Source organism: Mauremys mutica, chromosome 8 (genome assembly GCF_020497125.1).
Source record: "Mauremys mutica isolate MM-2020 ecotype Southern chromosome 8, ASM2049712v1, whole genome shotgun sequence".
Classification (NCBI taxonomy): Eukaryota; Metazoa; Chordata; order Testudines; family Geoemydidae; genus Mauremys; species Mauremys mutica.
In genome coordinates this window covers 77,119,093-77,146,833 of record NC_059079.1, presented here as the reverse complement: position 1 = coordinate 77,146,833, position 27,741 = coordinate 77,119,093, and the positions used below count along the sequence as shown (strand labels likewise).

Below are 27,741 nucleotides of genomic sequence, written 5' to 3'. Positions count from 1 at the left end.
AGCACCATCTCTAATTTAAAATGTTGTTTTGAAGAATGCATGCGCACACTTACCTGAGATTCCTTCCCCTTCGTAACACTCATCCATACTTACCTGGTTGGACTGATTAGACTGTGATGGAGTCTCAAACGGGTCCTGACTTGCAGCATGGCTGGAATCCCATGCTGCATCTCCCCCTGTTTCTCCTTCTGTTTACGGCATGGGTCTCTGTCTGGGGCTTTTTCTGAGGTAACCACAGTGGTCTGTAGGGTGCTGGTGGGGTCTCTGCCAAATATGGCATGCAGCCCATTGTTAAAACAGCAGGTCCATGGCTAGAACCAGATCTGTTTTTGGCCTTGTGATATGGCTGGCAAATTTCCTTTGCGTTCACATGGCGCTGCTGATACTTGCTGAATTCCTTTGTACCAGGGATGCAGGCAATCTATTAATAACGTCCATCTTCCTATGGCTGGTCCATATCTGGCAGGCCCATATCTATGTTTGCGCAGCCTTTTCTCTCCACAGGCCCAAGAGATCCAGTATCTCCTGTCTGTTCCAGGCAGGAGTATGTCTAGTGGGTGGAGCTGTCATGGGCAGTTGCACAAGGGTGAGCTGCTAGGTGTGCTTGCTAAGGTGGGCAATCAGGAAAAGGTATTTTAAAAAACATGCAGGAGTTTTAAAAGGAAGGGAGTGGCTTCCAGTTTGTGGAACCCCTCGGCAGTGGAGCTTACACTTGTGACCAGAGTAGACGATGTCACAGGAAATGGGCACATTATAGGACAGCTTCTTGAGGACTGCTAGTGTCACCACAGGTCATGCAATGTCTACACTTGCATTGTGTCAACCTCAGTAGATGAGCTGTCCCTGCATTGCTGTAACTGACTGTTTATGTAGGTCAGAGACAACTTTGAATAGACATATGCAGAGATAATTTGAGGCAAGGCAACTTATGGTCCAGTATCCTGTCTTCAGACAGTGGCCAATGCCAAGTGCTTCAAAGGGAATAGAACAGGGCAATTATCAAGTGATCTATCCCCTGTCATCCAGTCAGGGCATCTGGCTGTAAGAGGCTTAGGGACACACAGCGCATGGGGTTGCATCCTTGACCATCTTGGCTAATAGCCATTGATGGACCTATCCTCCAACTTATCTAATTCTCTCTTGAACCCTGTTATGGTTTTGGCCTTCAGTGTCCCCTGGCAAAGAGTTCCACAGTTTACTGTGCATTCGTTGTGTGAAGAAGTACTTCCTTTTGTTTTAAACCTGAGGCCTATTACCTTCATTGGTGACTCCTTGTTCTTGTCAACCTAACAGCGTAGTGTAGACTATGCCTCAGTCTTTAAAGAAGTCCCCCAATGAAAACTGGATACACTTTTTCTGGTACTTCCAAGATAAATAGGGGAATAAATTGTTTTTTCAAGAGAAGAATGCTTTCAGGCTTGTAGTATAAAGAAGCACAAAGGAGACAAACCAAAAAATTTTTATTTGGGGGTCACCTTTTAAAAATAATTAACTATTCTATGTAGGAGATGGAAGGGTGTAACTTCAAACATCAGGTATCATTTAAAGCATGGAGAGCCAGAAATTATGACCTATGGTGTAAAAAGTAACCTGAAACTGGTTTTGCACACCTGTAAATATTTAAATACTGGGTTCCCTAGATCAAGTTGTTGCTTATCTGTGTTTTTTGTCTGGTTGTGCCATTGTTTCAGCAATCTGAGTACTGTCTGGAGGTAAAGCTAAAACTGGATAGTCCCTTAATTCATTTTATGTCTTCATGTTAGTTATATTCTTGAACCATGATACATCTCTCCAAGAATATCAGGTCTGTTCAGTATCTTAGGAAAAATACTAGAGAGAATCGTGAAATGCCACTTGACTGTTCAATGGGGATGTAAACATGAAACCTCTTTATATGGAAGAGGGGGCTTAGCTATGACTTCGAGCATGTACAGTAGAACCTGAGTTACAAACACCAGAATTATGAACTGACCAATCAATTACACACCTCATTTGGAACTGGAAGTATGCAATCAGGTGTCAGCAAATACAGTGCTGTGTTAAAGGTAAACTCTTTTAAAAAAAAAAAAAAAAAAAAAAAGTGTGTGTGTGGGGGGGGGAGTTTAAAAAAAGTCTGACAAGATAAGGAAACTCTTTGTGCTTGTTTTATCTAAAGTAAGATGGTTTTAAAAGCATTTTTCTTCATAGTAAAGTTTCAAAGCTGTATTAAGTCAATGTTCAGTTGTAAACTTTTGAAATAACAACCATTATGTTTTGTTAGTTACGAACATTTCAAAGTTACAAACATCTCAGGAATGGAGGGGTTTTGTAACTCTGAGGTTCTACTGCAGAGCCTGCACTCCCAGCCAGAACCCTCCCCCTCCCTGCACCCCAATCCCCTGCCTCAGCCCAAAGCCTCCCCCCCACACACACCCTGAACTACTCTTTTCTGGCCCCACCCCAGAGCCCGCACCCCCAGCCAGAGTCCACCCCAGCCCCAATTTCATGATCATTCATGGCCCGCCATACAATTTCCATATCTAGATGTGGCCCTCAGGCCAAAAAGTTTGCTCACCCCTGTTCTACTGTATTCATAAAGCTGTAAAGCAGCCTTGTAGTGGGAGATTTTAAGGGAAAGTGTTGGTTCTAGCCATGAAATATTGGTAAATATGGAAGGTGTACAGTAGTTGAACATGCTCAGCTTTTCAGCTGTATATAGCAGCATTGCTATAGCTGAATGTAAGGTGACTTTGTATTCAAACTGTGTTAAAAGAAAACCACCTCAATTTGGCTTTGAGAAGTAACGGGGGGTTGGAGGGAAGCTGGTTTCTGACTCCTAAAATATTAGCCAGAGACTGAACTTAGTCGGAATAAGACACACTAACCACCAAAACACTTTTGATGGAGCGCTCTGTTTTGAAATATTATATTTTTAGGTAGCTTTTCTAGGCTTATTTAACATAAACGTAACAATCGTGTTTTCAGTTACGACACCATAAATTCGCACTGAAATTATAAAATGGGAAGCTAATTCAAAACTGGTATTCCCAAAGGCAGTGCAAATTTGACTTTAAGCAGTAAGTACTTTAATGTAGCACTTTCATATAATCCTTATGTTTCATTTCAAAATAGATCCGTCATAACAAATAAGACCTAGTAAGTCTGAAGTTAACTCTCTCTCTCTCACAGAAATGACGACTGTTAACGCAGGCAGTGTTAACTTCAAATGGGACCCCAAAAGTTTAGAGATAAGAACACTGGCAGTTGAAAGACTATTGGAGCCCCTGGTGACACAGGTAAGAAATCTATATATCAAGCTCTCAAGTTTTTGGTCAGTTTCAATTTGATAATTAATCCTCATACCTTCAAGTTTGAACTCCAGAAATGAAAACCTGGTCTGAAATAGATAAGTGGAGAGGAATGGAGGAGAAATCAAGAATAAAAGGTTTTTGCTCAGTCTGATGCATCTAGTCTTAATCTTAGACTTTTTTTTTGCTTTTGTCACAACTTAATATAACACAATCCTTCATTTAATCAGAAGTGCAAAAATCACATATCACATTGCTGCTGAAGTTTTATTATACTTGCTCTCAGTTTATTCTCTTTGTGGTACAGGTTTTTTTCCCCCAAGAATCCTTTAGGTGAAAGACTTACTAAATTGTTCTTGTCTAAATAATGTTCTTTACAATTGTCATTAGAAACTGAGATGCTGTAGAAGGTTCTGTCTTGCATTAGAACTCTGGTGGACTAAAAGCCATTATAGTGGGAACAGCAGCAATTGCTATAGTTAAGATTGCATAACAGCTTTCAAAAAGTTGATACAAAAAGTTCACTTTGGAGAGAGCAGCCAAACAGTGAAAATTTTGAGCACAAATGGTTGTTGCCTGGAGTACAAGGCAACTAGATATTTTCCTATTTGAAAATACTAGAAGCCCTTTTTGTACGTCTATAGCCAAAATTAGTTGGGAGGAGTAAGAAAGTTGAAATAGGTATGGAACAAACTCTCATTTAGAAAAAGGGCCTTGGTCAAACTTAGTTTTCATTTGACAGAGAACTCTTTACAAGTATAAATATGCAATTGTCAGTGTCCACTAAACTTTGCTCTGTGTCTGTGTGACTACTGTATATACTTGTTTATTAGCCCGTTCGTTTATAAGCTGACCCCCCAAGATGGATAAGTAAAAATAGCAAAAACTGCATGACCCTTTCATAAGCCGACCCTATATTTCAGGGGTTGGAAAACTTTGGCTCCCAGCCCGTCAGGGTAAGCCGCTGGCGGGTCGGGATGTTTTGTTTACCTGGAGCGTCAGCAGGCATGGAGGCCCTTGGCCACAGGGAGCTGACCACAAAAAAGGAAAAGTTTTCTCTTGTCACAGAAGGCAGGACAAGAGGCAATGGGTTCAAACTACAGCATAGCAGATTTAGATTAAATCTCAGGAAAAGCTTCCTAACTGTAAGTAGGACGATGGAGGAGACTGCCTAGGGAGATCATGGAAGCTCCTTCACTGGAGGCTTTCAGAAGGAGGCTGGATAACCATTTGTCGATGGTTTAGACTCAACAAATCCTGCATCTTGCCTGGGGGTTAGACTAGATAACTCTTGTGGTCCCTTCTAGCCCTGTGGTTCCATGATTCTATGAGGGTTGGAACTTTTAGAGCCACAGCACTTAACGAATGGAGGAACTGATATCCATAGTAGGTTGTCATCCTTTTTGTGGACCAGCTACTAGAGGGATGACCAGTCTCTTTCTGGGTTGGCAGATACTTTCTGCTAGCAGAGGAAAGGTGAAACTTGGGAATCTTGGCTTTGGTTCAAAGTTGTGGAGATGCTTGTGCTCTGGCGGTCATAGACCCTCCTCTGCCCCAACTGCTGCTGCTCCTCCATCTCCCCAGATTGCTCCTTCCAGTCTCCTTGTCCAGTCAGCCCCAGTATTCTCCCCCGCAAAACTTCTTGTTCATATCTGGTTCCTCCTCCACCAGTCTAGCTATTGTCCCATCTGCATTTCAGTCAGGTATCCTCCTTCTCCTCCCTAGTACCTGGGTGTCGTCAGTGGAGATATTGAGAGCACAGGAGAGACAGCTTCCTACTCTCATTTCTGGTGCCTAGAACATCCAGGATCAGTAAATGTAGAAAAAGTTCTTCTCAGCCTCTGCTCTGGGCTGGAATATGGAGACTCATTGGAGAACTTAGCTACCAAATCTCAGTCTCCGTTCACCCATGCTTGGTAGAGACTGCTTAGAAGCTTATAAACTGGCCAGATTTGGACAGTTTTTCCACAGGGCATGGCAAAAAGCACATACCTGACACACATTCAGCTCCTGCCAAACTTCAGATTTCTGCTCCGCAGTATGGAACACTAAAATTTCTAAGTAAAAAGACTGCTTTTTTTTTTTTTTTTTTTTTTTAAAAAGGTGGAGGGAAAATTTCACCTAATCTCATTCTCTGGAAAAAATTCAGCCAATATGGTTAAAACTTGATGAAGTTTTATAAGCAACTGAAAACAGGGTCTTAAACTGGGAAGTGTTAGTCAACCTTAAACTTACAGGTGGTGTTACCAACTGCACCCAGAAAAGTGATTAAATGAGAAATTGCTGACAGGTTGCAGTCATCTAATTTGGCTGTAAAATTACCTTGCTTGCAAAGTCCCTCATCCCTGTCTTGGACTGAAGAAAAACTGTGAAGCTAGCTTTCTGTAGATGTGCCACTTCAATCCTGTTAATCTTTTTAAATGTTTTAAAGTCTTAAATGGTCCTGAACTAATTGTTTCAAACTTGGATTCTTCTTATGTGAAGCCAAATCCAAAATAGCTCTGGCCTCTTGCTGAAATTGCAGCTTCACGATGCATGGAAAAAGATGCACCTAACTTTTAATCAGTTTTTGTCTGCTTCTTAAAAAAACAACAAACACCTCACTAAGCACTTTAGCTTAAGTTTATCATACTTGTCTAATTACAATATTGCTATGCGTGTTGATTAAAGAACCATGAAAACTGCTCAAAAATGAATTTACTGGCAATTAGGTACTGCCTACTTGAAGTCAGCATAGGTATTCCAAATATGTTATTGATTCAGAAAATCCGAGCTGTTAAGTTGATAAACTTGTATCTTGTTTCATGTTACATATACTTATTTGGTATACATCTCAACTGTAAATTATCCCTTTTTTCAGGTTACAACGCTAGTTAATACCAGTAACAAGGGTCCTTCCAACAAAAAAAGAGGACGTTCTAAGAAGGCCCATGTTCTGGCTGCATCGGTTGAACAAGCAACAGAGAATTTCTTGGAGAAGGGAGACAAAATTGCAAAAGAGAGTCAGTTTCTTAAAGAGGAACTAGTGGCAGCTGTGGAAGATGTTCGCAAGCAAGGTAGGTGGTATATTTTTGTGATAACTTAAATCTGAGTTTCTCTTAAGTCCTGTCTTTTAGCTATTCTTTCTAATGCCCAGAATTTTAACTGTGGATTTATCTTCCAAACTTTGTCCTTTAATTTCCCTCAGCTTAAATATCGCTTTAGTAGTTTAAACAGCACAGGTGCCGCAGGTAAATACTCTACATTACAAAAGACAGAAATGGATTACATTCTTTAAAGGGCATTTTCAACTTAGTTTTGCTCCCGAAATAAACTTTCTTTAGAAGAGGTTTTCTGTAAAAGCTTGTTTTAAAAAGTACAATCCTTTTAACATGGGGAATGTTTAAAACAAAACATTGCCATACTAAAAATCTGAAAATGAAACTAAGTGTCCAAGCTGAGAGACTTAGTTAAAAGTAAATGATGCATAAATAGTGACAAGCTGAATTTTAAAAGTTAGTGAAGAAATGTTGGTTCACAACATAAGACTTAAAAAAAAATAAAAAAATAAAAAAATCTGTCCCTTTCGGTTGTCATGTGTTCTCCAAGGAAGTGTAAGAAAAGCTTCTGAAACCAGTCACTACAAAACTTGTGTTGGTAAATTTGTTACTCATAATGATTTACACTTCACTCCTGAGTCTTCATTTTACAGTTCAGTGATGTCCAGTCAACTGATATTAATGGCTAGTATTAGAATTTGATTTTCATTTACTTGTTTGTGGCTGAAATTGACTAACAACAAAGTATCAGTTGAAAATGGTTTGAAGTTTTGGATCAAACTGGCTGACTGAGAATCTCATTTGCAGCATAAATTAAAAAAGGGACTAATGTGGTGGTTGTGGTTTAAACAAAAATGTGCAGGAACCCTTGCTTTAAGATGGTCTTCCATCTCTTGCTGCTTGCTTGATCTCTGCTAGAGAGGCAGAGTTTAGTTTCAGCTGTGACCCCAGTCAGATACAGTAACTCCTCACTTTAACATTGTAGTTATGTTCCTGAAAAATGCTACTTTAAGTGAATCCAATTTCCCCATAAGAATGAATGTAAATATATATAAATGAAAACAATTTACTGTACACAGCAATGAGGATTGTAAGTTTGGTTGAGGTGGTAGAGTCAGAGGGTGGAAGAGGGTAGGATATTTCCCAGGGAATGCCTTACTGCTAAATGATGAACTAGCACTCAGCTGAGCCCTCAAAGGTTAACACATTGTTGCTAATGTAGCCTCACACTCTACAGGGCAGCACAAATGTAGGGAGGAGACACAGCATGGCAGAGAGAGACAGACACACCGTGTGTGTGTGTGGGGGGGGGGACAGAGACTGTGTGTGTGTGTGACGTGCATTGCCCCTTTCAGTATGCTAACCCCCTCTGAGTACATTGCCGATCTACTTAAAAAGGCATATTAAGACAGCAGCTGCTGCCAGCAAGCTCCCTCTGTCCTGAGCCCTGTTGTTTCACTTCCCCCCCGCCCCCCTTCTGTGGAGATGACATACAGGAGCGGGGGGGAGGGGGACACCCTGACATTTGCACCTCTCTCTCCTCCCACCCCCTGCACAGCAAGCAGGAGGCTCCAAGGCAGAGAGTAGGAGCAGCACATGGCAGGGTGGGGAGGGACAGCTGAACTGCCCAGCAATTGATAGCCTGCTGGGCGGCTGCTGCACAGGGAACTTAAGGGAGCTGATGAGGGGTGGGGGGCTGCCAATCTACCCTGGTTCCAAACCCCCACCAGCTAGCTCCAATGGGCTGCTCTTCCTGAAAGCAGTGGACAAAGCAGGCGGCTGCCAAACAATGTTATAAGGGAGCATTTTGCAACTTTAAATGAGCATGTTCTCTAATTGATCAGCAACATAACCACGGAACACAGTTAACTGGGACAACGTTAACTGGGGAGTTACTGTAGTTATTAGTGGTGCTGATGAGCTACAAATGGAGCTCTGTGCAAAGGAGGAAGAAATTCCTCAAGCTGTGTGCTAGTTGATCTTTCCACAATATGTTATAGCAGGGATTGGCAACCTTTGGCCCACGGCCCTCCAGGGTAAGCACCCTGGTGGACTGGGCCAGTTTGTTTACCTGCTGTGTCTGCAGGTTCGGCCCATCGCAGCTCCCATGGCCGTGGCTCGCTGCTCCAGGCCAATGGAGGCTGTGGGAAGCAGCACGGGCCAAGAGATGTGCTGGCCACCAGTTCCCACAGCCCCCATTGGCCTGGGAGCGGCGAGCCACAGCCAGTGGGAGCTGCGACCAGCCAGGGGCCAAAGGTTGCCAATCCCTGTGTTTTTTATAGTGAAAAGCAGTAATGAAGATTGTCAAACTGCTTCAATATGACTACCTCCCCCAGTTAACTTTCCAAAACATAGAACTCTTATAGCTGAAATTTTCTGCACTTGAGTCTGGCAGAGACTCTTTGGGAACAAAATTCCTTCAGCTGTGAGCATTCTATAAGGGTGAAATACTACTTTCACCCTTTAAAGTTTCTCCATTTCTCCTTCCTTTCCCACACCATCAACAACTCAAATTAAACTTGATGTATTAGTAGCACTAATTGGGCTATGGCCACCCTCAGATTTAAAAAATATTTATAAAGGTTGTCCAAACAATCTTTTCTAATTGCTTCTGAGTGCTTATTGGGAATCTGACTCTCTTGGCCCATCCCAGTGAAGTTTTGCTCTCCTTCCTTGTGGTGATGCATTGTATATTGCCCTGGCATGGCCACAGGGCTGAGCGGTTGGGACAATTTGCGTGAAGGAGATTGTTAATCTAGCCTATGTGCACTGTGGTAAATATGCAGAGCAACAACAGCCCTTCAGAAAACTTTTTAGGCAAATAACAGTAAATGTTGGGCTCTTCTTCTCAAAACCCTGTGCTTACCTTGCTCTTTCTTGTTCCTACAAAATACAGGTGTATCTGCTCTCATTTGTATGTTAAATTGTGTAGGCTTAGGGCTGTGGAGCAATTGAATGACTTGATGGTGTGTGTGTGTGTGTGTGTGTGTGTATTTGATATATAGATAAACTTTTAAAACTAATCTGGCATCCTTTCTGCAGCAGGATGTGAGGAGATCTTACTTTGTTCTGGAGCCGTGAAGATGTTCACGGCAATTTCCTTATGTTCATGCCCTCTTCCTTTCTCCACCCCTTTTCCTTCCCGGCCAACTTTCCGCAAACATCAAGGTTCAATGTAGTTGGGAGGTCTCTCTGCCTGATGGTGCCTGGTAATTTTGCACACCCCCCACTAATGTGATCTGGGTTACATTGTAATATAGTGCACTAACACTTGGACTGGCTTAATGTTAATCTTGCATTTTTGCTTCACGTTGGGAAATCCTTGTTCTCAAAGTGAACAGATGCTGGTTTTCCTTAGCCTGCATTTATATTTTTAAGCATAAATAGCTGAGGTCTCTTCAGAAATAGAACATACAAGAGTCTGACCAAATCCCTGTGTGCTGTTAGTTTGAAATGTTCCTATCTAAATTGCCATCTGACTTTGCTAGCTCTTCATATCTAAGAATATTATAGGGAGCTCTGTCTCTTGAGAATCTGGCTAATATACAGCATGAATATAACTCTCCTGAAGTGATACTTGTTCATCATAATTGATTTAATTTCAAAACTACCAGTGTTGGTGTTTTGCCTATGTCTGCTGAATGAGTGCTTTGATTTTGTTAGGGACAAAATGTTATGTTGAGGTCAGTAAACTACATCACCTCCGTAAGACCGATTTAGAATGGAGAGCTGAATATTAGCATAAAATAGCTCTGGTTCTGTAGCTGAATTAGTGAACTTTAGTTCTCTGTATTGCTGAATGTGGTTCATTAATGCAATATACGGGTCTCTCTTCTACTATAGAAATGCTGCTGCTGTGCTATGGTAGCACTGCAGCGTAGACACTTTCTGCAGCAATGGAAGAGATTCTTTAGTTCCTGTAGTAAATACACTTCTCTGAGAGGCAGTAGCTAGGTCTTCCATCAACCTAGCAGTGCCTACACCTGGGCTTAGATCAGTTTAATTACATTTGCACACGTTTTTCACATCGCTGAGTGATGTAGTTAAGTTGACCTAACTTTGTAGTGTAGACCAGCCCTTAAATGTTTATATTGAATAATAAAATAAAATAAGACTAGCTGTAGTGTGAGCCTCCTGGGTTGTCAAGACTATATGCTTCTTTGTAGAGGTCTGCTTGGGCCTAAGTTTAAAGCCTGTCCTGAACCTGAACCAAGCCCAGGAGTGTCAAATTGATTTCATATCCAACGCATGCCCAACACTTGTAGGGACTTAGTTTTTTGCTCTGGGCGCTATGGCCAGAGGTGGGGTGGTCCATGTCCAGAGGATCAGTGTTGTTTTTGCCCCACAGAAGCTCAGCCTGCGAGAACTGGTAAGCTTGGCCCCCGTAGCGGGGAAGCCACCTTTGTCATAGGGGCCAGTGGATCGGCAGCTGTTTGCATAGATGCTGTATCTCTGGGATAAGACCAAGCAGCTTTGCCTCCTAATTGCCCAGCCGTGCAAGCCCAGGGTTCAGACCTCTGCAAGCAGGTCTGGGAGGCTGTCACCCACCACCCCATGCCAAGGAACAAAAGGGACAGAGGACCACCTGTCCCTGATTTTCTTCCAGTGGGCTCAGCCTGTCAGCAGCACTAGGATGCTCCTACGTACTGCAATGGTGGTACCACTACAACTTCTACTCCCTTTTGAATCAACCACAGTTCCTCTTTGGGGAGTTTGTTTTGTAGCACTGCCAATATCATTCATGCTAAGGATACCTCGCTACCAGAGGCAGGGCTGTGATGTCCCCCAGGGGTCAGAAGGGCTGGGGAGTGAGGATGGAGTTGAGGGAAGGGGAAGAATATGGGGAGAGAGTTGAGAACAGGACTGTGGGGCAGGGGTAATGGCAGAGGAGGAAGGGCTGAGGAGTGGAGATGAAAAGCAGAGGATAATAATTAACAGACAAAGTCAGAGGTGGGCTTTAGGAAGTTGGAACCACATGCACACAGCAGAAGAAAAAATGACTGAACCTGAGCCCTTAGAGGGTCGAGTGGTGTGGGTTTTTTTTTTTATTTTTTTTTTCATACCCAAACCCACCACTTGTCACCAGATCCAGTTGGGTTACAAGGGTCTAGGTCTTGGATCCAGCTTATGTTAAAACTTTAGTACATCTTTCTGAAGGGTCATGGGAGTAAAGCTAATCCTGGATGAACTATATTTTGGTTCGCAACCACAATCCATGCTGTTCCTATCCGCTTCTTGTCAGCTTCATTGTAGTCCTAAGACCATTCTGAAGTGCCTGCATGCCAATGAATATCAAAGTGTGTATGTATTCTGTAGAGAAACCTAGCACCCTGGGACCATAAGAGTGATTTGAATAAACCTGCTTCATCTAAATTGCCATCTTGGTCCCTATTCCTTAACTATCACTGTGTTTCTAAAATGTTATTTCTGAACTGCCTGTGTAAATTATCCTTGCTTTTGTTAATCAGAAACAATGAGAAATAGCTGCTTGTCAGTTACTTGCAGTACTACTACACCTCTGCCTCAATATAACGCTGTCCTCGGGGAGCCAAAAATCTTACCACGTTTAGGTGAAACCGCGTTATATTGAACTTGCTTTGGTCCACCAGAGTGTCCAGCCCTGCCCCCGGAGCACTGCTTTACCATGTTATATCCAAATTTGTGTTATATAGGGTTGTGTTATAGCGGGGTAGAGGTGTACTTCTCTATTCCTGGGCTAGTGTCTCTAAAGTAGTGCAGCATTAGTCAGTTGGTTCAGACTACTTAAGTAGACAGAAGATGTACACATTTTCTGTTAGGTAAAATGTGATCAGTTGTGTCAACTTAGGGAGGGAGGCAGGGATAGCTCAGTGGTTTGAGCATTGGCCTGCTAAACCCAGGGTTGTGAGTTCAATCCTTGAGGAGGCCACTTAGGGATCTGGGGCAAAAATTGGTCCTGCTAGTGAAGGCAGGGGCTGGACTAGATGACCTTTCAAGGTCCCTTCCAGTTCTAGGAGATTGGTATATCTCCAATTATTACCTTTTTTTTTTAACTTAGTTCTGTTATCCTATAACTTTGAGTAATATGTAATAAACAAACCTGTCTTCAGTAGTGCTTACGAATCTACCAGAAAAAACTTTAAATAAAACCAAACCCTCTGATCCAGTGGTTCTCAACCTGCGGCCCAGGCAGCACATAGCTGCGGCTCATGCGACATTCTCAGGATCATAGAGGTAGTATTGATGCAGCCCACAATGGTAAATAAGTTGAGAACCACTTCTCTGATTTATAACTTTAGATCTAGCTAATGTAATTTTAAAACTTATAAAATGACCTAGAAACTCTGATCTAAGCTACAACATTTCCTCTAAAAAGGAGGTAGGTTCTTTGACTGACTGTTCTGGAACTGAAGAGGGCATGGTAACTTTATATCTTCTGTTAGTAGAGCGTTGGGCTCAAGGGATATGGATGTGCCTTCTAAATGGCTCTGAAGATAATGTAGTTGAAAAAACAACGGCTACCATGGTAAGCAGCCCTGTAACTAACTAGCTTCTGAAAGGAACTGGTTAACACTATTCCCATTTGAGAGCATATTCAACTAACCATTTTACTTGTGAATGAAGCTATTCTGAAACTGAACAATGGGACAGATCATGTAACAAAATAAAACATAAATCCTCAATTTCCCTTGGTACATCAGAGTGATACAGTTTAGGAAGAGATTAAGGTAGAAAATTTCAAAAAGGGACAGTGTCCAAATCCCATGGAAACTTAATGGGAGGTAGGTGCGTAACTCCTTTAAACTGTTTCAGAAAGCTCAGCCAGAGCTCTTATGGTTTAAGCAAACAGATTCTAGTTACTTCCTGAGACATCACAAATTTGCAAGGGCTTCTGCTGACTTTTTGCAGGAAATAAACCAGTGTGATTAATACTGTCATTTGTAGCCAACCAGGTTTGGGAGTTCTCAAATTTTTCAGGCTTATTTCGAAGTGTGACTGTTTCTAAAGAGCCTGTAAACATCTGTCTGATCAAGCCAGGACAATGGAAATTTCTTTAGAACCAACTATGAAGTCCTTATTGTCTTCTACCTGTCAAGGAAGGCTCAATGAGGAATGGACAGAATTCCATAATTATCATTTTGCATTTTGTAGGCATGGGAAAAGTGAGTAATCAGGGGAGTTTTGAACAAAAGGTGGTAGCTTGGCAAGCTGCAATAGAAGATCTTTCAGATATAGAGGACAGCATGGAAAGCCTCTTCTCACTCAGTTGAACTGAGCATTGAGGGTGGTATCATTGGCAAGATGTGGGGTTGGGTATGTACGTTGGGGTGGAGCTATACAGATGGGGCGTCTGATATCAAACTTCTATCCTGGCCTTTGAGTAGTGGAGAATAGGTAGCCAGTGGAACAGATTGGTGTGTGTGTGTGTGTGTGTGTGTGTGAAGGACGTGAACAGTCTGACAAGAGAGGAGTATGGAGTGTGAGAGGAGGCACCTTGGGGTGTGCAGTAATCAAGGTGGGTGATAATTGGGGCATAGTTTGAGTTTTTAGCTGTCAGAGGCAGAGATGGCTATTCAAAATGTTGAGGAAGAAACTGCAACATGTGGAATATGATTTCTTGGAGTCCCATGCATAGCTCATTGGAAAGGAAGGACAGCTATGACTAACACAGAGAAGGACTGGGATATCATAAAGGAAGATCTGGATGACCTTGTAAACTGGAGTAATAGTAATAGGATGAAATTTAATAGTGAAAAGTGCAAGGTCATGCATTTAGGGATTAATAACAAGAATTTGGGTTATAAATTGGGGACACATCAGTTGGAAGTAACAGAGGAGAAGGACCTCGGAGTACAGGTTGATCACAGGATGACTATGAGCCGCCAATGTGATATGGCCGTTAAAACCGCATTATTTTTAGGATGCATCAGATGAGGTATTTCCAGTAGAGATAAGGAGGTGTTAGTACCATTATACAAGGCACTGGTGAGACCTCATCTTGCATACTGTGTGCAGTTCTGGTCTCCCATGTTTAAGAAGGATGAATTCAAACTGGAACAGGTACAGAGAAGGGCTACTAGGATGATCCAAGGAATGGAAAACCTGTGTTATGAAAGGAGCCTGGAAGAGCTTGGCTTGTTTAGCCTAACCAAAAGAAGGCTGAGGGGAGATATGATTGCTCTCTATAAATATATCAGAGGGGTAAATATCAGGGAGGGAGAGGAATTATTTAAGCTTAGTACCAATGTGGACACAAGAACAAATGGATATAAACTGGCCATCAGGAAGTTTAGACTTGAAATTAGACGAAGGTTTCTAACCATTAGAGGAGTGAAGTTCTGGAACAGCCTTCCAAGGGGAGCAGTAGGGGCAAAAGACATATCTGGCTTCAAGACTAAGCTTGATAAGTTTATGGAGGAGATGGTATGATGGGATAGCCTAATTTTTGGCAATTAATTGATCTTTGATTATTAGCAGGTAAATATGCCCAATGGTCTGTGATGGGATGTTAGATGGGGTGAGATCTGAGTTATAGCAGAGAATTCTTTCCTGGGTGCTGGCTGGTGAGTCTTGCCCACATGCTCAGGGTTTAACTGATCACCATATTTGGGGTCGGGAAGGAATTTTCCTCCAGGGCAGATTGTTAGAGGCCCTGGAATCTTTTTCGCCTTCCTCTGCAGTGTGGGGCATGGGTCACGTACAGAGAATCCCCCAGCAACTTGAGGTCTTTAAACCACCATTTGAGGACTTCAGTAACTTAGACATAGGTTAGGGGGTTGTTACAGGAGTGGGTGTGAGAGATTCTGTGGCCTGCATTGTGCAGGAGGTCAGACTAGATGACCGTAATGGTCCCTTCTGACCTTAAGTCTATGAGTCTGAGACTAGGTGGAAGAGTGTTGGGTCTTGAAGCTGAAGAATGTGGAGTGGTTGGGATGGCAGAAGATGGAGTACTCAGCAGGAATCTTGTCTAAAGTGTGTACTATTCCACTCAATTGCAGTTGAGCCTTAACATTGCAGTCCTGTAACGTGCTGTTTTCCCTTTACCCCTGCCTTAGTAACCACCCTTCCAGTAGAGTATTGGTTAAGGCTCCCTTCAGACAATCAGTGATGTGAAGTATGTTTGTGTTTTGTTCTTCCCATACCATGACCCTGGGGAGGACTCATCATGCTGTCTGATTGTGCTTCCATACCCGGTGTGCTTGGGGAGAATGAGATTAGAAAATAGTCATTGTTTGACAGATCAAAATCTTTGGGCAACAAAATGGCAAATGAAATTTAATGTGGATAAATGTAAAGTAATGCACATTGGAAAAAATAACCCCAACTATACATACAATATAATGGGGGCTAATTTAGCTACAACGAGTCAGGAAAAAGATCTTGGAGTCATCGTGGATAGTTCTCTGAAGATGTCCATGCAGTGTGCAGAGGCGGTCAAAAAAGCAAACAGGATGTTAGGAATCATTTAAAAAGGGGATAGAGAATAAGACTGAGAATATATTATTGCCCTTATATAAATCCATGGTACGCCCACATCTTGAATACTGTGTACAGATGTGGTCTCCTCACCTCAAAAAAGATATTCTAGCACTAGAAAAGGTTCAGAAAAGGGCAACTAAAATGATTAGGGGTTTGGAGAGGGTCCCATATGAGGAAAGATTAAAGAGGCTAGGTCTCTTCAGCTTGGAAAAGAGGAGACTAAGGTGGGATATGATAGAGGTATATAAAATCATGAGTAATGTGGAGAAAGTGGATAAGGAAAAGTTATTTACTTATTCCCATAATACAAGAACTAGGGGTCACCAAATGAAATTAATAGGCAGCAGGTTTAAAACAAATAAAAGGAAGTTCTTCACGCAGCGCACAGTCAACTTGTGGAACTCCTTACCTGAGGAGGTTGTGAAGGCTAGGACTATAACAGTGTTTAAAAGAGAACTGGATAAATTCATGGTGGTGAAGTCCATAAATGGCTATTAGCCAGGATGGGTAAAGAATGGTGTCCCTAGCCTCTGTTCGTCAGAGGATGGAGATGGATGGCAGGAGAGAGATCACTTGATCATTGCCTGTTAGGTTCACTCCCTCAGGGGCACCTGGCATTGGCCACTGTCGGTAGACAGGATACTGGGCTAGATGGACCTTTGGTCTGACCCGGTACGGCCGTTCTTATGTTCTTAGTATTTTAAAATACTAAGTTCCATTAGGTATAACTTAATTCATAATCTTTCTTATTGATAAGATTAGTGCATATAGTCATCACTAGCTTCCTTTCCATTTTACTATCCTTCCCTGTGTAATATCTGGTGAAAGCCCAAGATTATAATGCAAAAGAAGACTATTGACACAGGAATATGTAACAAGCTCAAAGTTATAGTCTGGTGATTTACAATGTTTTGTTTTTGAAGTCTTATGTCTCAGACCATCTTAACGACCTCTGAGTCATTTATAGTTGTAAATAGTTTTAAAAGTAGTGTAGTAGTTTAATAGTTATTGCAGCAGTTAAGGGGTGACGCGGCATTTGGCTCAGCGGTTCTTCATTCCGTGACATCTCACTCCTAGGTAAGGCTTGGGAGTCACCTAATTGGAATTGATATGAGCAAGCACTCGAAGAAAAGATGATTACTCACCTTTGTAACTGTTGTTCTTTGAGATGTGTTGCTCATATCCATTCCAAATCCATCCTCCTTCCCCTCTGTCAGAGTAGCTGGCAAGAAGGAATTGAGAGGGCGCAGGGTCGGCTGTTGTATATATCTGGCGCTGTAAGGGCGCCACTCCAGGGGGCGCCTCAGCTGACCCACCGAGTGTTGCTAGGATAAAAATCTTCCGATAATCGTGCGCGCAGTGCGCACACACCTAATTGGAATGGATATGAGCAAGACATCTCGAGAACAACATTACAAAGGTGAGTAACCGTCTTTTCCCAGCCCTGAAAGTCCCCTGCAGGACTCAAATTGGGTGAAATTTGTACCTCTAGATATTTAACTAATAATACTAAATCTGCAACCCTTATGTCAAGATGGCATAACTAATGTTTTGTGTGTGTGGCAGTCCCCTGAGAAATATACCACCACCACCACCACCCCTCATATCAGTCCTTTTATCTCCTTGTTGCTTTACAAAAACACTAGATGAAGCAATTGTGTTTGACAGAGACGAAGAACAGAGAATTAGCTTGCTTAAACTTCATAGCTGCCTACTGCAGGGGTTTTTGCACCTTTTGAATTAAGTTTGTACTAGCTGCTTTTGGAGCTGCAGGATACCAAACTAGATGGACTAGTAATCCAATACAGTTTTGCAATTCCTGTGTCTCGACTTTAGATTTGTTTTCTATCCTTAACATCTCCAGTTGGAAATGCTGTAACTGGACAGCTGTAGCTTGATATTTGGAATTGGTTTTGTTTTACAAAAACTCAAAGATGCTTCATGTGGCAAAACACTGAAAGCAGCATATTGCTCATCTTAAATATGGTTGTGAAGAACTCAGTGGGACTTCATTCTCCATAGTGATCAGACAGCATCCTGTTCTTGGAACCATTCTGGGTGGGTGTGAGCAGGGGTGGCAGTTGAATGCCGTGATGTAAGATCCAATAGCCCATTTATTCAAGAGAGATGTCCAACCTTACATCATTTAATGAAATATCTAACTTTAACTTTAAAGATTCAATTCCAAAGAACTGCTTACCATTTGGAGACTCTTCCCAGGGTATAACACTACTGAACTTTGTAGGGTTCAGAATTAAACTAATTCTAAGCTTTTTAGTCTCAAGATTTTTTTTTACACATTCCTACAAGTTAAACTTTTTATCAGTTACTGATTATTTTTTTTCTTTAGTAGCCATGTCAAGGAATAGCTGATTAAGCTCCTGTCTGAGAAAATTTTGTTTGGGTTAGATTACTATTACTACATCTTCACTGTGAAAACTCAATATACTATTCCAAGTTCTGTATCTCAGACTCATGCGCTGATATCCTGGCCCCACTGAATTCTGAGACTTGTCACAGACTTCCGTGGGACCAGGAGTTCACCAGACTTTGAAGTTCTTCTGGAAGACAATCAGTTGCAAGAGCACTGAGCACCCTTTCTGCCCGCCCTAAACTTATAACACTTTTTTTTCCTTCAAATTTTCAAAAATAAGCCAGACTTATATTTTAGGTATGATTATCAATCTCTAAAGCTCTTCTGTCTACTACAACTCCTCAAAATTCATACATGGTTTATAAAGCTGCCTATGCCAATTTTGGGGTACTTATCACCTCATACATCCAAGTTTAGCAATTGGCTTAGTGTTTAACCATTTATTGTACATTCTGGGATCCAACCCCTGGGACTAGCTCTGTCACTGATTTTTAAGTCTAGGGAACAGAATGTCCATGGTGGTTCTAAGTCAACTGACTGGACCAACATATGGCAATATGAAGTACTAGTGCACTGGGGAAAGCACACTTAGTCAACCTCATAAAAGCTCCCATAAACTTTGTGGATATAGAAAATAAAAATCTTCAGTCTTAACTAAATGTCAGCTAGAGGATTCTGAGTTCTTTGTTAAAGTTTAACTGATGGATTGTATCTAGATGTAAAATGAAGTTTTTTATATATATATAGACAGACATAAAGCATTCATGTGTACTGAATACCTTTCTGTAAATGACTTGTGTTAAATGAAGCAACATTTGATACTCTTTGATTCCCAAGTAACTGTTCTCTTAACTCAAATGTAATGAAAAGTAGAGGCTGTTTTAGAAACACCTCCCTGAACATTCACAATTGCATGTTCTTTCTGTGGCAGTTATAACAATTGAATATGTGGAAGAGTGATGTTAGGAAAATTCACAGCACCTTTAGGTGTCTTGTGATTTATCACCTGGAAATAGACTAGCACATTTTCTGCTGATCCACAGGCCAGTGTCTAAGAATCTCTGGCAGACTCTAAACTGAAGCAAATGTAGGGGCTTGAGGAAAGGAGAACAGTTGAGATCTTGAAATACTAAGAGATCCAAGAATTGCTTTTATCTCTCATGATTCCAAAAGTATTTTTGTGATCTGAACTACTTCACTGCAGGTAATGTGCAGCACAGGGAGAGAAATCTAAATGACTCTACTTGCTCCTCTTAATGTGGCCAAACTGACTTTCATACTTCTGAATGGTCATGAAGTCAAACTGAAAGAGGATGTTTATCACCCAAGTGGTTCTTGCCTTTGCATTGTAATAAGATACCAGCTGAAGTTCAGATTTGTTTTACTTAACAAGTGAGATCCATAGATTACAGCTGGAAAAAGTACAGTAGGAATGTCACAGTATAATTCAGTGTCTTCACTAGACAACTTGTTTGCGTCAATTTTTTTTCATCTTTATACTGTGAACCACTTTGTAACACAATTGGTCTAAATATCAAAACATTTTGGGGTTTTAACGTCCCTGCGGAGGTAGTTTATAAGCAGCTTTACATCAGTATGATGTAATATGTAGAAATAGGGTGTGATACCCAACATACAAAGTAAACACACTTTCTCCCCCCCCCCCCCCCAGGTTTTTCTTCAGAGAGAGTCAACTTGAAATCGAGCCAATTAGTTTCAGTATTATATTCTACTTTTTTAAAACAACACTTCTTTGTGTGGATTTTAAATGCTTTCTCCCTTGTTGCTGTGTGAAAGACTCATGCAAACATGGGACTCTGACTATACACACAGAATTTGAAAGATTAGAGAAAAATGTCTCTTCTCTGCTTCACTTTGTTTATTCAAATGCTTAGTAATCTTGGCTGTAAGTTGCAGCAATTTGTAAGGGAGTGAAATTTCCACAAGTGTATTTAAGTTCACTGTAACCTTTCAAGTTATTGTAAGCATATTTAAACAACATGATTAGAGGCTTCATGTTGTGTGATGTTTGCAAACTTTGTAAGTTGAACCCTTGCAATACCTTCTTTACTGATGCTTTTACCCTGCTTGCTGAAACTTTGGTAGGGTGTTTTTTTTGTTTTGTTTTTGTTTTTTTCCCCTCCCCAAGGTTCTAGTTCCTCTAATTTGAAACAAAGGCTAAAACTGAACTTGTGTGCAAAATCTATGAATCTAGTGTTTTAGTGACATTTTTAATGCTTCCTGTCCACACTGGGAAGAATGAAGTGTAGGTACCTTCAGTTTTATAGTAACCCAGGAGTGAACACTTTCTGATTGAACCCATTCAGATAAATCCCTTATCTTTCAAAGTGTAATTCTGAAATGAAGTATGTAACATTCTAAACCTGAGAAAAGACATTCTTGCTAATATTTGTGCAGGTGACTCCATGAAGAGTGCCTCAGGAGAGTTTGCAGATGACCCCTGTTCTTCAGTGAAACGTGGGAACATGGTACGAGCAGCCCGTGCTCTCCTGTCTGCTGTTACCCGGCTGCTTATCTTGGCTGACATGGCGGATGTCTACAAGCTACTTGTTCAGCTTAAAGTTGTAAGTGTGGTTTTTCATCTATAACTCAGTATTTCATTTTCCATTGTCCAACATATGTTAGGCTTATTCTGACAAGCTGTCTTTTTTGTGTGTATTGTCCCTAAACTAGTCTGTTCTTCTGCTCCAAAGTCTGTTGCTTCCAATGCAAACTGGGTCTGTGTTTTAATGGGTGTGCCCACCCGTAATACCATATGTACATGATAGTGTTAATGTTGCTTTATCATACTGGGCTCTGGAATTGCCTTTTTAAATACAGAAAAATATCTGGAAGCATGTTACTTGGAGGAAAAACCCATCAGAAAAAGCAGCCCAAACTTTGTCTACTAGCTTTCAAGTACCATATATACTTGTTCATAAGCTGAATTTTTTTTTAGTAAAAGGAACCCCCAGAGAAGGGGGTCAGCTTATGAACGTGTATAGAGAGGGAGAGGTGGGACACAGCCCCTCCCCCCAACAGAGGGAGCAAGGAGAGGCAGCACAGCCAGCAGAGCTAGAAGGGAAGAGGTAGGGCCAGAGTGTCTCTGCTTCTGGCCACGCTGCTCTCCCCCCAGCCTCCGAAGCAGCTGCAGCTCCAGGGCTGGCAGGATTCAGCCATGCTGCTTGGCTCTGCCCCCCTAGCAGGCTGTGGCTGCGCCGCCCAGTCCGTCAGAGCATGCTGTGGCCGTACCACCTGGCCCAGCCTGCTGGAACATGCTGCGGCTGTGCCACCCGGTCTGGCCCACCGGAGCAGGCTGCGGCTGTGCTGCCCGGCCTGCCAGAGCAGCTCCAGCCAGGCCAGAGACATCCTCCCCAGATAAGGTGGGAAGGGATGGGATGGGAAGAGTGTGGGGGTCCCGGGCTAGGGGTGGGGTCATGTTGGGGTGGTCACAAGGGTTCCTCCCCTGACTCCCATCTCCTCCCCCACAAAAAATTTCCCCACCAGTTGCTGTCCCGGCCTGTCAGGGTAAGCAGCTGGCACGCCGGGACACTTTGTTTTCTTAGGTTTACCTCCGTGCATGTGGACACTCGAGGTGAACAAACCATCTTGGCTCACCAGTGGCTTATCCTGATGGCCTGGGAGCCAAAGTTTGCTGACCCCTGAATTATAGGGTTGGCTTATGAACGGGTTATACAAATTTTCCATTTTTACGTAACCATCTTGGGGCTGGGGGTGGGGGGGGGGTCGGCTTATAAATGAACCGGCTTATGATCAAGTATATATGGTATATCTTACGTTTAAAAAATAACTGCTTGTTAAAGTGAGCTATAAAATGTCTTGGATTTTTCTGCAAATTGTACACTGGATGGTTAAAATATCTACACTCTCTTGTAGGTGGAAGAAGGTATCCTGAAATTAAAAAATGCTGGTACTGAACAGGATTTAGGAATACAATACAAAGCGCTCAAACCAGAAGTGGATAAGCTTAATATAATGGCAGCCAAAAGACAGCAGGTACAGTAACAGTACTTTTTTGTTTGGTCTTCAGTGTCTTAGCTCTTCTCTCTCTCTTCCCTCCTCCCCCCAAACCCCCCCCAAAACAAAACAACCTTTTGGAAACATGACTGGGGCCCTCTGCGTGATTTCTAAACCCAAGGCATTACTAATAAACATTGCATGTTCTGTTGGTTGCTATGCACTGCACCCACAGTGTTCAAAAATTGAATCTGCATTCTAGTAATAACTCTGTTCAGATGTAGTATAGTACTTATTATAATGAATTCATACACAAATACATTTATTTTTAATGGAATAGGCACTAATGCAACCCCCGCTTGTGGTGTGTTCCTCCCCCCACGCCCCCCCCCCCCCCCCCGGTGTTAGGGACTTGATTTTAAATTTAAGTTGAGAGATGCAAATGTATGGTTCCCACAGCAACTGTAACTTGGCAACATTGCACAATCTTAACGCCTTAACGTTTTGGTACTTCTGTACAAAACAATACATGTAAGTAAGGGAGCAGAACTATGGTTCTTGATAAGTAATACCACTGAGTTTCTGAGAGGGTGTAGTCTAAACCACAATATTGCATTAATATAGGTATTTGCATTTAATTAGGGTGTTCGTTTTGGATTGTCTTATTACCTTGAGCAAATAAACGCTTCAGCAATCTCTCCACTATTTTCTTTGCAGCCTCCTTTAAAGGACTTTTTATTGTTGTTGTAGTAGTCAATATCTGTACTTCTGACTAACTTGGTGAACTCTGGCTTAATCTTAAATGTGTGTCGATTTGTTTTGCTTAATGCTTTTGCTGGCATGACTCATTCCTATAGATGAGTAAATGTCAGTTACATTGAAAAGTAAAGATGGGTGAATAGTCTTATCAGTTTGAAATGGCGTGGTCTTTCTAAATTAACTATTGCATTAGTATTCATGCTAATTGTATGAAGTAAAACTTCTACATATCACTGACACGCTTATTCTAGCTTCCTTTATATGAATAGACAATTGGATACTGCATATTTTAAAAATGTAATTAGTGAAGTGCAAGACATTTGCCTGAAAACAGTGTGTATATCTATTATAATAAATATGCAGTTGAAATAGGTGGGGGTTTGTGTTGCTACACAATCTGCTATGTAAAAGGTTTGTTTTCTGCCACAAGAGCAATGTTTGTGCTCATAATGCCTCCTCTGCTTAGTTATACATCTTCTTCTTCGAGTGATTGCTCCTATGCATTCCATTTAGGTGTGCGCGCCGCGCGTGCACGGCTCTTCGGAAGATTTTTACCCTAGCAACTCCGGTGGGCCGGCTGGGCACCCCCTGGAGTGGCGCCGCTATAGCGCAGGATATATACCCCAGCCGGCCCGTCCGCTCCTCAGTTCCTTCTTTCCGCCCGTGACGGCCGTTGGAACAATGGAGCACAGCTCAGCTGACCTCCACTTCCCTAGCTACTCGTAGTTTTCTCTCGTTCTGTTTATAGTTGTAGTTAACTCTGTTTGTTTGTAGAATAGTATAGTGTATTTATTTTACAGGGGTTGGGGTTTATCCCCTTCCCCTCACCCGGGGCCGGGTCCGATGCCCGGTCCACAGGGTTTTCTAATGCTCGGCCGGCCACAAGCCGCTGCCGACAAGAGATCTTCTCCTAAGTGCCTCGAGGGATCTTACCTCACAGATAAGTGCCGCATTTGTGAGGCCCTTAATCCGTGAACAAAGGGAAGCGGGGCTTTCGTTTTAAACAGCTCCTGAGGGAGGCAGCTCTTGCTCCTCCGCTCTCGGCGCCGAGCGCTAGTTAGTTTTCACGGCGCGCTCCCTCGGCACCGGACCGCCGGTGCCGCCAAGGCCTCCTGGCACCACCGTCGCTGACTCCGACGTACCCTCGGCATGGACCTCTCTCCTGGAGGATGAAGAGTTACTCCGGCCAGGCAAGAGCCGTCGAGTCCGGTGCTGGAAAGCTCCCCGGTACGCACCGTGGTCGAGCTCGCCCGGAAGCTGCGTCCGAGCCGCCTGCTCCGCAGCCGAGCGCTATGCTCAGTCGGATCGCCCGGCACCGATGTCTGCCGCGGCACCGACAATATCCGCACCTTTCACTCCGGCCAGGCAAGAGCCGTCGAGTCCGGTGCTGGAAAGCTCCCCGGTACGGACCGTGGTCGAGCTCGCTCTGAAGCTGCGTCCGAGCCGCCTGCTCCGCAGCCGAACGCTATGCTCCGTCGGATCGCCCGGCACCGATGTCTACCGCGGCACCGACAATGCCCGCACCATTAACTCCAGCCAGGCAAAAGCCTTCGAGTCCGGTGCTGGAACACTCCCCGGTATGGACCGTGGTCGAGCTCACTATGAAGCTGCATCCGGGGTGCCAGCTATGGTCGAGCTCACTATTCCCTCCACGCCGGAGACAGTGTCCACGGCGAGGGGACTGATTGCCACGACAGCATCTACGCTGCCTCAACCCCCGGCACCGCCGGTGGGGGTTACATAGTCGATGGGCAAGCCTGCCTTGATCAGACCACCCTACCTCGGCACTGCACAGCGGCACCGTTCAGGGTCGCGGTTCCGCAGATGTTCTCAGTCCCGTCACCGATCTAGGTCTCGGCGCTGTTCTCCCTGTTGGTACCAGTAGTGCTCGCGGCACCGGTCAGCATCCTGTTCGCCGGTCCGGGACACTCAGCTCCGATCAAGCCTCAGGCACCGCCCTCGGTCGACCGCCCGGCACAGCTTCGGTGGCAGGTCCCGTTCTCGGTACCGGTCTGTCTACCGGTACTGATCCCCGGTGCCTCATCGAGCGACGTCAGTTACAGACGGAGACTCTACCAAGAGCTTTCAGCTCCTCCAGGGCCATCCAGCCACGCATCAGTGTCGTCCCATGTGGACACTTCATATGCGTAGCACTCTGTTTTCCGATGTGCCCTCTAGAGTCTTCGAGGAGACCTATCAGTGGTCATTCTGGACGCCGTGGGTGTACTACCACGCCAGAGGCGTACCGGTGATCCCATCTCGCTCTGTTCCCTCCGAGCTCTGGGTGCCAGAGGTGACAATTAGTCGTCCCCGTCCAACCAGTACAGAGCAACCCCCGGTTCGGCACCGGGCTCCCAGATCCCACCGGATCAGGCGGTCGTCCAGGAGCTCGAGCCCACACAGGACCCGCTTGTCCCGGGCCTTTCTTCTTCCTCCTCCCCAGATGAGGCGGGGGCAGGAACATACCCCTCCGGCCCTCCTCTAATCGAAATGCGACCAGCCCCTAAATCCAAAGAGGCTGGGCGTGTGGTCTTACTGGGCCATAAGATGTACCCGGAGGGGGCCCTGCAACTTCGTGTAGCGAACCAGCAAGCCCTGCTTATCCGCTACTGTGGGTGGCGGTGGGCAAATTTACAGAGTCGGTTCTTCGGAACTCCCGTCAAGAGTTCGATGCCCTCCTGCAGCAAAGGACGGAGCTGGAGAGAGCTTCCCTCCAGGCCTCGTTGGACGCAGCTGACTCCGCTGCCATGACTCTGGCCTCGGGTGTTGCCACGCGGCGCGTTTCAGGACTCCAGTTATCGAGCCTTCCCTCGCAGCTGCGGCACGCTATACAGATCTTGCCCTTCAGTGGCACAGGCCTGTTCTCTGGCAACACTGGCCCTAGGCTGCAGAACCTAAAGGGCAGCAGGGTCACTTTGCGCGCTCTCTCTCTCTCTCTCTCTCGGCATGCACACGCTGGTAATTCAGCGCCGACGCTTCCGTCCCCAACCTCCGCTCTTACCCTGCGCCTTGACAAGGTCAGGACATGGCCAGCGGGCGTGGCTTACACGGTCGTGGCCATCAATCCGCACCCCAAAGGAGCCAGAATTAGGGTCCTTCTGACCACCAATGGGGCAAAAGCCTACCCATCCTCGCCCCTCCTAAGGACCCCTCTCACGAGCGATTCCTCTGGCAAGAGGTGCGGACGCTCCTCCTCATCGGAGCTATACAGGAGGTACCTAAGGGCGAAATCTATTCCCCTAAGCGAAGGGAGGTCTCAGACCTATCCTAGGCCTGCAGGAACTCAACAAGTCACGATGCAGATGAGTTCCGCATGGTACCCAGGGCGACCGTCATCCCATCGTGGGATCCCGGAGACTGGTACGCCGCCCTCGATATGAAGGGCGCATGTTTTTCACGTTGCCATTTCTCTTCTACACAGAAGGTACCCTCGGTTTGGGGCCTACCATCGTTATTCCCAGTATACGGCCCTCCCGGTTGGCCTCTATACAGCCCAGGGGTATTCAAGGTGCATGGCTGTAATCGCCGCCTTTCTTCGCCACCATCTGATACACGTTCTCCGTGTCTAGACGAGTGGCTCATTCGAAGAACCCCCGGGCCCAAAGTACCAGTCATGTGGGCATCGACACGAACCTTTTCCTGTGACTAGGCCTGATGATCAATAGTAAAATCCACTCTGATTCCCATATAGGGAAGGGAATTCATTGGGGCCGTCCTGGACTCCAGACTCGCCAGAGCCTGCTTTCCTCAGCCTTGGTTTCAGGCGAGGGTAACAATTGTACAAGGTCTACGGACCTTCCCGCCAACTTGGGCTCGCTCTTGCCTCGGTTTCCTGAGTCACATGGCTGTCTACACGTTTGCAACTAAACATACCAGGCTTTGCCTCTGTTCACTTCAATTGTGGCTCACCTGGGGGTGCCACCCGGGCAGAGATGGCATACTCGTGGTCGTCTCGTTTCCACCGAGCAGCCTAGGCTCCCTCAACCGGGAGTCGGCGTCCTCCCCGGTGTATCCGGGGATGCTGTTTCACTCACCCCTCGGGGTCCCTCGTGACAGACAGCCCATCTCTCGGCTGGGTGCGCACCTGGTGTAGTTTCGCACTCACGGCCTTCGGTCAGCGCAAGAGCTGGCCTTACACATCAATGTCCGAGAGCTGAGAGCAGTCTGCCTTGTGTACCAGGCGATTCAGCTGGCGGATCGTCTCAGCAGATCCTTCCTGTCTCACAAGTGGTGGTTTCCTCCCGTCTTTATCTATTCCATTTTCCAGAAGTGGGTCTTCCCCCGCATAGCCCTCCTCGCTTTCGCGAGAACGGAAAGAGGGAGAGAAATTCTCCTCGTTCCAAGGCCTCTCCCCAGGCTCGGTCTTGGAGGATTTTCCTGAGGCCATGGATCAGCCATCTGCCGTACGCTGTCCACTGTCCCCGCTGGTTCACAAGGTCCTGCTCAAACTCCGCAGGGACAGAGCGCCCCTGATCGGGTTCACTCCAGTGTAACCTGGGCAGCACTGGCACACCATGTTGCTACACCTCTCGGTAGCAACCCTCTTGGCACAGACCCCATGACGCGGAATCACGACAACCTTCACCACCCGGTCTTGTAATCCCTGCACCTCACAGCAGGACTCCTGCGTGGCTAAACCGATCTGAGTTACGTTGTTCGGCCTCGGTTCTACGGGATTCTCCGGGGTGGTAGAAAATTCGTCCATTCGATTAAAGTATCTGGCCGAGTGGAAGCGTTTCTCATGCTGCTCCGAAACGCGCAATGTTTCTCCCGCCGAGATCCCGCTCCGTTCCATCTGGTTCCTCAGGGCTTGGAGCGTTTATGCACCCCCCCCAAGTGGGGCCCC

The 27,741-nt window shown here is 44.5% G+C and overlaps 1 protein-coding gene across 1 annotated transcript in view; it reads left to right on the top strand.

The window, feature by feature from the left end:
• Nucleotides 1-27,741, top strand: part of CTNNA1 (catenin alpha 1) — a 220,161-nt gene that overhangs the window by 32,374 nt on the left and 160,046 nt on the right. Inside the window, exons 2-5 of the mRNA XM_045027314.1 lie at nucleotides 3,169-3,275; nucleotides 6,148-6,343; nucleotides 20,577-20,743; nucleotides 22,056-22,175. Of these exons, the coding sequence (XP_044883249.1) occupies nucleotides 3,171-3,275; nucleotides 6,148-6,343; nucleotides 20,577-20,743; nucleotides 22,056-22,175 (588 nt within the window). The 5' untranslated portion in view covers nucleotides 3,169-3,170. The remainder of the gene's footprint in view (nucleotides 1-3,168; nucleotides 3,276-6,147; nucleotides 6,344-20,576; nucleotides 20,744-22,055; nucleotides 22,176-27,741) is intronic.